Source organism: Triticum aestivum, chromosome 3D (assembly GCF_018294505.1).
Source record: "Triticum aestivum cultivar Chinese Spring chromosome 3D, IWGSC CS RefSeq v2.1, whole genome shotgun sequence".
Classification (NCBI taxonomy): Eukaryota; Viridiplantae; Streptophyta; class Magnoliopsida; order Poales; family Poaceae; genus Triticum; species Triticum aestivum.
In genome coordinates, this window is record NC_057802.1 from 67,165,922 (window position 1) to 67,176,302 (window position 10,381).

A 10,381-nucleotide genomic window follows, 5' to 3' on the forward strand; every position below is an offset into this window, starting at 1 on the left:
TAACGTAAACTTTTTTATTAAATAAACCCCAAAATAGTACTCCCCCGTAAACTAATATAAGGGCATTTAGATAACTACTTTAGTGATCTAAACGCTTTTATATTAGTTTACAGAGGGAGTCTCTATTCCTAATGGACGACTTGGTGAATAGACCACGCGGTTTATTTTCGTTGGTTTTTTTTCGTCATCCTCCCACCTCCCCCGGTCGACTGAAGACACCTCGCACGAAAATAACCGGACGACGGCTGAGGCCCCCTCGTACGAAAATAAACCGGAAGAAACGGACGGGCCTGGGAACGACGACCCCTCGCACGAAAGAAACCTCACGACCGAGGCTACCCTCATCTATTCGCTACAACGACGGCAGCCATGCCGCCGCCGCCACCGCGATCCCTGAAACGCCGCCGATCTATTCGCTACATCGACGGAAATCAGGCGCTAGCCACGGATCCCTTTGCCGGCGCCGAGCAGTCATCGAGGAGTCGGCGCCGATGTCCTAAAGGAGGCGCCGCCACCATCGTTGCAGGCCTCCAGGTCGCCATCGGGACACCGCTGCCGAGATCCGCCTTCGCCTTCGTCCGGCAGAGGCGGCGGAAGGCAGCCGGGAGGGGAAGCGCACAACGACCCGGAAGACATCCGCCCTCACGCGCTCATCGTCTTGTTCGATCTACCCGAGGGCTGCCGATGGGCGCCTCGGCGGCGGCCACGGCGAGATCTGCGTCTGGGACGTGACAATCCCTCCACCCCGGTCGCCGGTGAGATTTCACTCCCAGTTTATCAGGTCGTCCCTGACAAAGAGATGCTACTGCCGGGCACGTGCACGCACGTGGGGCGGCCGCCTGCGAGCGGGGCCGCGTCCTCTCTCCTTCGTCGACCATGGCCTCCGAACCACTCCGTTGAGCGGTACCTCTGCGCCCAAGTGTCCGCTCCTCGATCTTAAACAGATTTGTTATCTCCTCTCTTCCGTTGCAGGTCAATCCCAATTTGATTTCTTATCTGCTATATTGCATTTGTTCTCCCAAATGGGTCAGCGTGCCTTCTGTGTCAAAATTTGGAGATGTAGTTCTGAAAACCAGTGAACAAGGAGAAATTTGGAGATGTAGTTCTAAAACCAGTGAACAAGAAGCACATGGGTGCCGCTCAATGCTCTACTATTGAAAGTTGGTGTGGTTGTTTGTCAGTAAAACTTATCTGTAGTCAAGTCATACCCAGCCCGTTGACCATCATCCGAATGCTTCTGATAATAACCAAGTGTTTTCTATTGAATATGTTACAATCCATTCTGAAGCAAACTGAGTTACTAGCAGTTTAAGAAGATGTTATACACCTGACTGACGAAGATCTTTTTTATATCCACAAGGCATTTCATGACGATCCAAGTATATTGCTGATCAAATAGAAAATATGTAATTTTCTGTTTCGGTAATAAACGGGCAATTCAATGTATAGTTGGGGCAGCCTGATTTCCTCTTACACATGCCTGCTAGCAGCAGCAGTTACGACCAGGCGGTTGCGGCCTGACTTGGCGGCTCTTCCTTTTTGTTTTGTGTTTGAATCAGATTTGGCGGTCTCGATTTTACAGGCATGTGTTGATCTTGGTCTTGTTCTGTATGCAGGTAGGGTACACTTGATGTTTCATGTTTGGTGAAAGAAAAGGAGCTTCCTATGTTGATTTCGGGCAAGACATACATTCTGCCATGCATTAGTAGATCAATTGCTTCTCTGTGTAGGGGAACGATTAGCGATTGAATCTCTCTGTCTCGTTTCTTGATTATCCAATTAATTTACCCTCATCTATGCATAAATTGGTCCGATTGAGTTATGCCATTTTTCTAATAATCTATATTGGTTCTATATATGACTAGAACAATATGATACGATGCACATCGGTCCGCTTTACTGGCAGCTATCTTTCAAGATGGAGGGGAGGCACTCGTGTGGACCTGCTCAATGTTCGAGGAGATACGGCTGACTAAACAAGGTTATTTTGAAGTTCTTTGTGGTTCATGTTAGCTATCTATCAGTAATAGTACAACCTTGATTTTTATGTCGTTCAGGTTTACCTAACATTCAGTAACATTACTTTCCATTGGAGACTTCTTACAGGAGGTGCTTATAAAATGATGGTTGAACATGTACAGATTTTGGATCACGATCATCTATTTACCAGGCATCAGTTAACTCAAGGCATCGACCAAAATCTAGCATTCTTTGTTGTGTGCACCATGGAGAAGACAAAGAACAGAGATTGTGTGATATATCCGATAGCGCAATATAATTTTCTCTTGCATATTTATAATCTGCCATTTGAATGATGTTTTCTATGTTGTAGTCAAATCAAGACAATTTGCAACTTTGGTGTTGTGACGTTGGAGGCCGTGCTCAACAGCAATGGGGGACTGTTCGTTGATGCCCGACCCATGATGCCGGCGAAGGAATGAGAGTCGACGAGGAGTGGACACCATGGGTTTGTGAACTGGCGAAGCCTCCGTTGTCCGTTTGGTAATGTCCGACGCATCAGAGGCATAGTATGACTTGCCCCGATTATGATGTCGTCTACAAACATCCGACGGAGGGGAACCCGTCCCAGTTTCCATCTTGATGGTAAGTTCTCTAATCTTCTATCTCATGGGATGTGATGTGGTTGCCTTCATTTTGGCTTTTGACAAAGGGTTGAAATTAGCTTATGTGCTTCCGACAATTAAAATTCCAGTGATATTATCAACCTTCAACGAGCAGTGACAACGAACTCCATCCCCCCACACCACCACACCCAAATGGCGTAGGATAGACTGATGTTTCATGTGATGTGCTTTAAGCCATGTTTCAGCTTGTCTTGACCCAGCATGTATTTTTAGTTTCAGTTGTTGAGCTCTGCACTATAAAACCGAGAAATACCCAAGGCTTTTTACAGGTCAGGCATGTTTACTAAAATATATAATTTCTAAATCATTTCCAGCAATATGTGAGTTGTTTGCTTGCTCAACCTTACGCTGGGATCATGTCTACAGACTACAAATAGAGGGAAGTTTGCATGTGCCTTACTAGAGACAGATGAACCAATAAAATGATTGGAAAGGTTCTTCCCAAGCAAAAGGTAAGCTGAATCTTGTACAGTTTACTTCATAATATATTTTGGTCAGTATGTTGTTTATTTTCTGAAATTGATACTCCATTGTAGATTACCTATGATGAAAATTACATTCTCTGCGGGCGCTGATTCAGATATATTACTATGGGCAAAGGAAGTTCAAAATTTATCTCAATCAAACATGTGCAAAGGAAAATTCAAAATTTGTTATGTCAGGAAAAGATTCTTAAACCAGTGAAGTATCTAGAGGGCTTATTAGGACACTGCTCATATTGTTTGATACTTTACCATCTGGGGATTAGGCTATCGGTGAACACGACAATGCGGCTGTTGGTCACGGATGCCGGGGGCGTGAGCGGGGTTGAGGAGCTCACATGGTGCTATACATGACGACCTGCGAGTGGTGGCAGGAGGTGGCATGCCTGCTGCTTGGCTGGAAGTCCGACATGAACTCCCACGACCGACTGTAAGCATGGTACGTACCCAATCGTCAAACTTTCTTCTTTCACCTCCTTCTTATGTAGAAATTAAACTTCGCTGCACACCGGACATTCCTACTTTCAGTCAGTCATTTCTGCCCATTCTGATTGTTAATACTAAGTGTACATGTCACCCACATTGGACCAGTCTATTGCATTTGAATTACCTTGATCTATGGAAATAGTTAGGCATGCTACGTGCAAGTGCTTATCTAGGCAATCCAAAGTTCAGCCTGTAGTTTTATGCACACCATCCCAGTCAGCAATAGATGCATGGTTGCCCATGCGTTGCCACAGAACAATCCTACAGTGGGGCAGTGCTATCCTAAAGTGGGGATGAGAGGATTCAGCGGCTGCACCGGTGGCTTGTCTATCTCCAGGAGATGGAGCGCGCCGCCTCATCGATGTGGGAGCTACATTGCACTAACAGGGCACGATGCCTCATGGATGCGGGAGCTGCAGTGCACTATTTAAGAGTTCAAAAGCATGAAGGAGGAAATTACCTACAAGTGTTTAAGATCACGAAGGAGGATGTCAAAGTTTTCCATTGTCAAGGACTTGTGAGCAAGTAGTATATGGGCTTCACTCTGATTCTAATGAAAAAGTTGGCTATCTGATTCTAAAAATAAGAGCAGAAAATAATAGAGATGTATCTACATGTGTGTGCATTAAAATTCATTTTATTCTGTTAGTCGAGGTTATAACCTTTCAAACTTTACTTATCCAGGTTGTGAAGACCTTCCAGCATTACCCCAGGAAGCTAACACATCAGCTTGTGCCATACGTGGTGTTTTCTTGTTGATGAATGTTGGTCTAGGTAATTTCTTTGATGAACCATGTGACAATTAATAAAGTTAATAAAGGACATCATACTCTTTTTGTCTGCCTTGATCGCAGTGGGGCGGGGGTGAGCCGTTGGAGAGAGAGGCGGGGCAGTGGTGCATGCGTGCAGTGCGTCTGGACGACAGAATGCATGATCGAGTGATCGGTGTGGTGGTTGGCGGTGCTTGGGCATTGATGTTCGATTTGAGAGGAAGAAGAAAGATTAGCTGCTGATTTTGGGGGGAAGAAGAGAGATTGAGCGTGTTGTTGTTGTCGTGTGTGGTCTTGGGAGAGGAATAAAAGAGAGTAGTAAAGAGCTGTAGAGAGATAGCGAGGGATTGAGAGGCTACTACTATTTTTATTGTTGTCGATGCTTGCACAATGCTATTTCTTATTATACTGGGGTATTCATCTTTGGACTAAAAACAATCATCCCCCCCCCCCCTCAATATTTTAGTCATGACTTAGTTTTACTTACTAACCTCTCTTCATATTTATTTGTAGATTGAATTTAGCTTTTTATGAAGTTCTAAAGAATAGTTCTGACCTTTGTGGGTAGTCAACCCAATTCTGGTTCTTGGTTGAAAGCCTCTTGCATCATAGTTTACTCAAAGGCAGCTTCAGATTGATTCTCGTACCTAGGTAGTCATCCTTGGAAGCAATAGTTCTAATTTTTATAAAGAAGCATGTTATTTGTTTGTTTTTGTATAACCAAAAAAATATTTCAAACATATGTTGTGATTAGAATTATGACAGGATCGTTGTTCATCACTATTCTTTTTGGACTTGAATTGATCTATGTCTAAATTACACATAGTGTGTATGAGCAAATTATTATAGTTTGACTTTCATGTCTTGGATCCGTGGCAAATCATAGTCACCTTAGTACTATGCTGCCTTATGCATGTCTTTCTGATGGCCTTATTAAAGATCGCCGGTTCTATGGTTTTAAACACAAGATGATATTTTTGTAGCATATTTCGTATAAGTTCTACTCTATAATTTTAAATTCAAAAAAACATTTTTAGTTGGGAGAAGAAAAGAAGAAAGAAAATGATAGTTCTTTATAACGGTAAAAAAAAAGTCGGCAATATAGCCCGTGGCAACGCACGGGCGTTCTATTTGTACGAGTAGAGCTTATATCAGCCTGCGGCTGACACCGGCAACGAGCCAGGCGCGGGCGGATCGCCACGCCCGCGTGCATTATCCCGGCTCCGCCGCCCATCAATCATTGCACGTCCGCGAAGCTGCTGCACCCGCACTCCTCTCCGTCGTACCCGCTCCCCGCACAAACCTCCCGCATCGCTATCGCATCACAGTCAGCGCGCCCAGCCTCACACGCCCGTGGCATTCGCGACCGGCCGACGAGACGGAGCTCCAGCCTCCAGCTTCCGCCCCGCCCCGAGCAGAGCCGAAACAGCCAAACAGAGCACGCGATTTTACAACCCTGCCCCGCGCGGCCCCCCTCCATCCGCGCAGATCTTTTCTCTTCCTCCCCCGCGCCCCGCGCCGATCACGCCACCGATCCGGCGGGCGCACCCATCCCTTCCCAGCGGGGGCGATGGAGGGGGAGGAGCGGCGGCTGGCGGCGTCGCTGACGGCGCGGTACTCGGAGTGGGTGCTGGAGGAGCTGGACGAGCTGCGGGGGAGCTTCCTGCTCACGGACCCGGCCATGCCGGGCCACCCCATCGTCTACGCCTCCCGGGGCCTGGCCGCGCTCACGGGCTACCCGCGCCGCGAGCTGCTCGGCCGCAACGCGCGCCTCTTCCAGGGCGCCGCCACCGACCGCGCCGCCGTCTCGGGCGTCCGCGAGGCCGTGCGCGCCCAGCGCGCCCACCAGGTCGCCATCCTCAACTACCGCCGCGACGGCTCGCCCCACTGGGTGCTGCTCCACCTCGCGCCCGTCTTCCACGCCGCCGACGGCCGCGTGCTCCACTTCCTCGCCGTCCAGGTGCCCATCGCCCCCGCGTCGCCGCCGCGCCGTCACCCGGGGCGGCCCGCGCCGCTCGCGGCCTGCCGGGAGGAGGCCAGGGGGGAGGAGGAGCTGCCTTGCGCCAGCCACGTAGGGGAGGTGTTTGTGGATATCGATAAGAGAGGTCAGTTTGATTGGACGTGTTCATCTGTTGCCATCACTAGTACAGTGATCATTTGGGAGTAATAAATTGCACGATAATAAGCACACTGATCAGTGGACCAACCATTAATTGCCCGTGAGATCATTTACAGTACCCCGTGCCTCACTGCTCAACCGTGCCTTGATATGAAATGTATGCTGTAAACACGCCATGTATACAAGTGGCCATGAACATGGCCTTATTTGCTATAATTTATTTCTACATTCATGGTATGGTAATTACAGTTGCGCTGGTTGTCTTATTCTTAAGCATGGACAGCCAAACAAGTATTCCCTCTGTAAAGAAATATAAGATATTAGTGATCTAAACGATCTTATACTCCCTCCATAAAGAAATAACAGCGTTTAGATCACTAATCACTAAAGTAGTGATCTAAACACTCTTATATTTCTTTACAGAGGGAGTACTAGGTGATCATATAAGACTGGTCACTATGTGGCCTTTTTGAGTTGTTAGTTCCTTCTTGGTTCCAAGTTTGACAATAATGGTTACACTAGTCTTGTTTCTTTTACCATTTCCAGGTATGGAGACAAGAAGAAGTAGGTAAAAGTTCTTGTTTGAGTTGATAAATTTTTCGTTTCAACGCTGTATACATGATGCCTTGTTTTTGAGAAACTGAATAGACCGTATTTGTTGTTAAATTGCTGTTGACAGAAACATCCGTTTTTGCTTACAGGATAGAGAAGTTCACACATTAATAGGACAAAAGAAAAAGAGATCCATCCTGCTTTTGTAGGTCCAGATTAACGACGGGGCAGACGAAGGCCCTGCTTGGATTCAGTGTAAAATTAGTGTGATCCCTGGTATTTCAGCTCAAGTTTGAACTAAATACCGGGCAGCAACAAAATTTACATGCAATCCAAACAGGGCATAACCCTACGCATAGAGTCGCTATATATGTGTAAGAAATAGAACTTTTTTTCAATGATAAGAATCTGAATCGTACGATAAATACATCTCTTCGAAATATATGCATGTGTTCTGTAGTATTTAGCGGTGCAACTGTGTCGGAAATTCAGCTAGCTCTCTTAATGAAGATTCAGTTTTGGTAGCGAAACAACACACCTTAAGTCTAGCTTGAGTTTCCATTCTTATATATTAATACTGTCATGTTAGTTTAGTGGTGATTCCAGTCTTGCAGAATATGGTGCCTTCTGCCAATTTGGATGTGTGGTTTACATTTGACCTGGCATTTTCACATTATGTTTTTCTCCCCACAAAATTAAACAGTAGTACTGGAAGCAGAAGTTCTAAATATGTTGTTGCTAGCTTGCTGTTGCAGGGCTGGAGGCTGAGGAACTGCGTATAGCTAGCGGCTGTGACAAAGAGATGGCTCTAAGCACAGCAAACAACATCTTCTCTACGCTGAACCGCTATAGCAAACTAACTGGTTTGGTGGTTTGTGAGAGGAGATGTGATTCTGTTGGTATCCCAGCACTCAGCTCTTCGTTAAATCTCTCTCTCGGTAGAATCAAACAGAGCTTTGTATTGTGAGTTATTTGCATATTCTTGTTCATTTGTTTAATTCTCTTGGCTTAATTCTGTTGTGTACATAGTTTTATTTATGTTGTTCATGCCCGGTTTATTTATTTACTAAATGCACTTTGATTTTTGATTTTAACAGAACTGACCGCCATTTGCCTGACATGCCGATAGTCTATGCTAGTGATGCCTTTCTATCATTAACAGGTACATATTCCTTTATTATTCTAATACCAGAGTATGTGTTCTATGAACTTTTATAAAGCAATCCATTGATTGTAATAAGGGGAATATATGATGTGCAACTGTTTATGATCAGTATTACTTCCGCATTTCAGCAGTTTGATGCCTCTTTGCTCGAGTGACTGAAACTTTTCTATGATCTAGGGATAGTGGGACATTGTGTTTTTTGGCATGTTTGTTGGGATGCTCTCCTATGAAATGCATATATTAGTTCAAGTGCAACAGGCTGAATTTCCACATGTTCTTGTGTTAATATGGGCATGATTGATGGGTAGCATTTGTAATTACCTTCTAACATTAAGTTAGGAATGCAAAGGAAAACCTCTTCCTGACATATGAGAAACATATATAGCTCCTTGCAACATGCTGAATCATGGTGGGTTCTTGAGTTAAGCTGGGCAGGGTTGATGGGTTGGATTTGCAACTACCGTCTAAAATGATGATAAACAATGCAAGGTGGTGCCATCGGGATGGCATGGCATCAATTCATGGTTTCATGGTGTTTACATATTGGGTATGGGTAGGAAAATTTGAAAGTCAAGAGTATGATTAGAAAGATCTAATAATTAAATCTCTTTGCTAAAACATACTGATAATATGGGCACAGATTAACCTTGAAAAGCTTGTTTGTATGCAGGGAAAGATTTCTGCTGTTCTAATCATCTTACTTATCCAGGTTACTCAAGAGAAGAAATATTGGGCTGTAACTGCAGATTTTTAAACGGTCCAGGTACTAGTGCGGAGGTTTTAGAGGAGGTGCGGACCAGCATTTCCTAGCTTGTTTGATTGCAATTTTCCTTATCAAATATGCTCACTTATCAAATTCATATTTGAAATTGAATGCACAGATAAATCAGCATATCTGTCGTGAGGAGGCTTGCACAGTGCATTTGCTTAATTACAGGTGCGCATTCGCATAATATCTTAATTTAGTACTCCCTCCGTCCGGAAATACTTGTCATCAAAATGAATAAAAGGGGATGTATCTAGATGTATTTTAGTTCTAGATACATCCCTTTTTGTCCATTTTGATGACAAGTATTTTCGGACGGAGGGAGTAGTAGTTATCAGGTTCAGATTACGTAAACAACTTAACAGAACTCTTAATTGTTATGTTTTCTATCAGGAAAGACGGAAGTACATTCCGTGATCTGCTACATGTGTCTCCCATCCGAAATTCATCGGGCAAGGTTGGCTTACATCCTTTTCAGATCTTTCCTGGAAGTCACTGTGCTTCTGATGCATCTGCCTTGCTTTTCTAGTAACGCTGAAACTGAATACTAAATGCAACAAAAGTACTTCTGCAGCACGCCTATATTATCTGCTTTGTGTTCTTCTATAATATTCAAGTGGAGAATATTCACAAATTATGGGATTCTTGTTCTTTTGAGCTTAAGTTGGATGGGTTCGAAATGTACCAGTCTGATTTTGGAAAAAAGTTGGACTAATTATCACATTGTGCAGGTTGCGTTTCATGTGTGGGTTCACCTTGACGAGAGCGCGAAGCATGATTTTAGTGGGTTGACCCCTGAGGTATGGCAGCTCGGTGCTGTTGGTGCTGTAAGAGTTGCAGTTAGAAGCCTGTCTGCGTCAGGTAGCCTGTTGAGACCGTCCCAATAGCGTTTTCAGGTTTCTTTCTGATTTTGTGTTACGTTGACTTGCCAACGTTTGTATGTAAAGTAACTGCTTAGTGAAAGAGATTATAGTGCATATGACGGGAAAATGGCTGGTAAAATGAAGTTGTTGTGAATTTTGTAACTACGCAAAATGAAGAAAATTGATAGGGGGTGGTAGTAGTTCAATAGCTCTTTTTTTCTTCTTCTCGAAAAGGGGACTACCCCGGCCTCTGCAAAACATGGGGAGAGTATGGTCCATACGGTCAAAAAGGGCTTCTATAATGCAAAACATGGTCCATTTGAAATATTTGTTTTGCGCATAATGGTCCATTTGATTTGACCTAGCAGGGTATGTTCTGGCAAATATTCTAGTGTCATGTAAATTTGGTATGTAAACGAGTACACATAATCATGCGACCGGGGTCTGGGGAGTTGAAATATACAGATAAGAGTTCTTTGATTTCGTAGTTCATTTTTCATTCTGCATATGTCTACTGCGAAAAAGGGGCAAAA

At 44.5% G+C, this 10,381-nt stretch overlaps 1 protein-coding gene and 1 long non-coding RNA gene across 6 annotated transcripts; both read left to right on the plus strand.

Annotated features, from left to right (window-relative positions):
- Positions 1-282: 282 nt before the first annotated feature.
- Positions 283-4,869, plus strand: LOC123077472 (uncharacterized). 2 transcript variants are annotated; one of them, XR_006436661.1, is made up of 6 exons: positions 283-2,604; positions 2,859-2,914; positions 3,012-3,097; positions 3,182-3,566; positions 4,298-4,387; positions 4,468-4,869. It is a non-coding gene; the product is annotated as an uncharacterized lncRNA (long non-coding RNA). The 2 variants fall into 2 exon arrangements; XR_006436660.1 differs by having other exon boundaries at positions 285-2,604; positions 4,298-4,869.
- Positions 4,870-5,559: 690 nt separating this feature from the next.
- On the plus strand, positions 5,560-10,175 carry LOC123077470 (protein TWIN LOV 1). 4 transcript variants are annotated; one of them, XM_044499747.1, is made up of 8 exons: positions 5,560-6,488; positions 7,049-7,066; positions 7,810-8,017; positions 8,152-8,216; positions 8,890-9,008; positions 9,101-9,156; positions 9,379-9,442; positions 9,717-10,175. In XM_044499747.1, the coding sequence occupies exons 1-8, from the start codon at positions 5,954-5,956 to the stop codon at positions 9,870-9,872; spliced, it is 1,221 nt and encodes a 406-aa protein (XP_044355682.1). In that variant the 5' UTR covers positions 5,560-5,953; the 3' UTR covers positions 9,873-10,175. The 4 variants fall into 4 exon arrangements, with proteins under 4 accessions (XP_044355682.1, XP_044355683.1, XP_044355684.1 ...); XM_044499749.1 differs by having other exon boundaries at positions 5,565-6,488; positions 8,929-9,008; XM_044499748.1 differs by lacking the exon at positions 7,049-7,066 and having other exon boundaries at positions 5,561-6,488.
- The last annotated feature ends 206 nt before the right edge of the window (positions 10,176-10,381 follow it).

Coding starts and splice junctions, on each gene's coding strand:
- LOC123077470 (XM_044499747.1), top strand. CDS start 5,954: ATGGAGGGGGAGGAGCGGCGGCTGGCGGCGTCGCTGACGGCGCGGTAC. Junction 8,217..8,889: donor TGCCTTTCTATCATTAACAG/GTACATATTCCT, acceptor GTTTGTATGCAG/GGAAAGATTTCTGCTGTTCT. Junction 9,157..9,378: donor GTGCATTTGCTTAATTACAG/GTGCGCATTCGC, acceptor GTTTTCTATCAG/GAAAGACGGAAGTACATTCC.